The 1,187-nt window shown below is 37.1% G+C and overlaps 1 protein-coding gene across 1 annotated transcript in view; it reads left to right on the forward strand.

Annotated features, from left to right (window-relative positions):
• LOC140935824 (DBH-like monooxygenase protein 2 homolog) overlaps positions 1-301 on the forward strand; it is a 6,861-nt gene extending 6,560 nt beyond the window's left edge. Inside the window, exon 3 of the mRNA XM_073385395.1 lies at positions 77-301. Coding sequence (XP_073241496.1) covers positions 77-286 — 210 coding nt within the window. The 3' untranslated portion in view covers positions 287-301. The remainder of the gene's footprint in view (positions 1-76) is intronic.
• Positions 302-1,187: the final 886 nt, after the last annotated feature.

The following is a 1,187-nucleotide window of genomic DNA, read 5'->3' on the forward strand; positions in this document are numbered from 1 at the left end:
TTCGCTAAGTAGTACTATCTAATGCGCATATGTGCCTCAGCTGACCGTGTCCCTTTACCTGTTGTTATATTTACAGGATGATACAGAAGTTTGGATTGTGTGGGCTTGGCGAGACGATGATGCCGACAACAAACTGAACCTGGATTTGAAGCACACTTACAGAAGAGTGTCGTCCAGAAAGTACAATCTCATCAAGTTAGCTGGTAGTACATCCAGCCAGGCAGGGTCAAGCGGTGCTCTGGTTTATGCCTTTTTAGCATTGGTCACTTGTGCACTGTATATGTGACAGGACTTTGTTTTGTCCAAAAGAGGATGAGTTAAGAAAGCGAATCCCTGTGCCCCATAATAATTATTTGAAATCTGCTTTTAAATTTCGTTCACGTGCGGCGAAGGTTATTTTGGTCTGCTGTTTCCATGACCCGCGTGGCCTACTTCAAGTGAACGTGACGTGAAATGAATTACCCGCTAAGTTTAAAATTACATGACGCCACTCTATTCAACCAATAAGGTAGCGACGTTAAAATAGCCACACGATATGACACAAAAATAACAGTAGATTTCAAATTCGTTTCATGAGAAGAGGGTCATGTATGGGGGATTCGATCTCTTAGCTCATCATCTCTTGGTTTTGTTTTATTATTTTGACAATTTACTTTACTACTTGTTTAGTGAGGGCAATGTTGTACACCACAGTCTTCTTCTAATTCAGTCTTCGCCCCATTTCTTTTGATTGAAATAAAAGTCATTGTTAGGTATTTACATGTAGTTACTCGATTCACTTAATACGTGAGCTTGCCTCCATATTAACATTTCTCCTATGACAGGGGCTTGAATAAAGGCTTGACTCAATATGTTTTCAATACTTCGTCACCTAAATAATTCAATTACACTTGAATTGAAAAATGAAAATAAATATTATTCACAGATATAATTTTAAAAACTAAATAAGTAGATAAAAATAGAAAAAATATATCACTGACCAAATGGGAAACTCGTGAAATTAGGGAATAATTTCAAGTGTGTTTTGTCCAGATTCTAATAATTTCCCGAGCCCGTTTTCCAGAATCTGGACAAAAATTAGTCCCTAAATTTCACCGGTTTACCATTTGATTACACATACTTATTAGTGATTCTGTTGAAAGGATCCCGGTTGGTATTCTTTATTACATCAGATATTAAAACGATCT

This window comes from Porites lutea, chromosome 4, assembly GCF_958299795.1.
Source record: "Porites lutea chromosome 4, jaPorLute2.1, whole genome shotgun sequence".
Lineage (NCBI taxonomy): Eukaryota > Metazoa > Cnidaria > Anthozoa > Scleractinia > Poritidae > Porites > Porites lutea.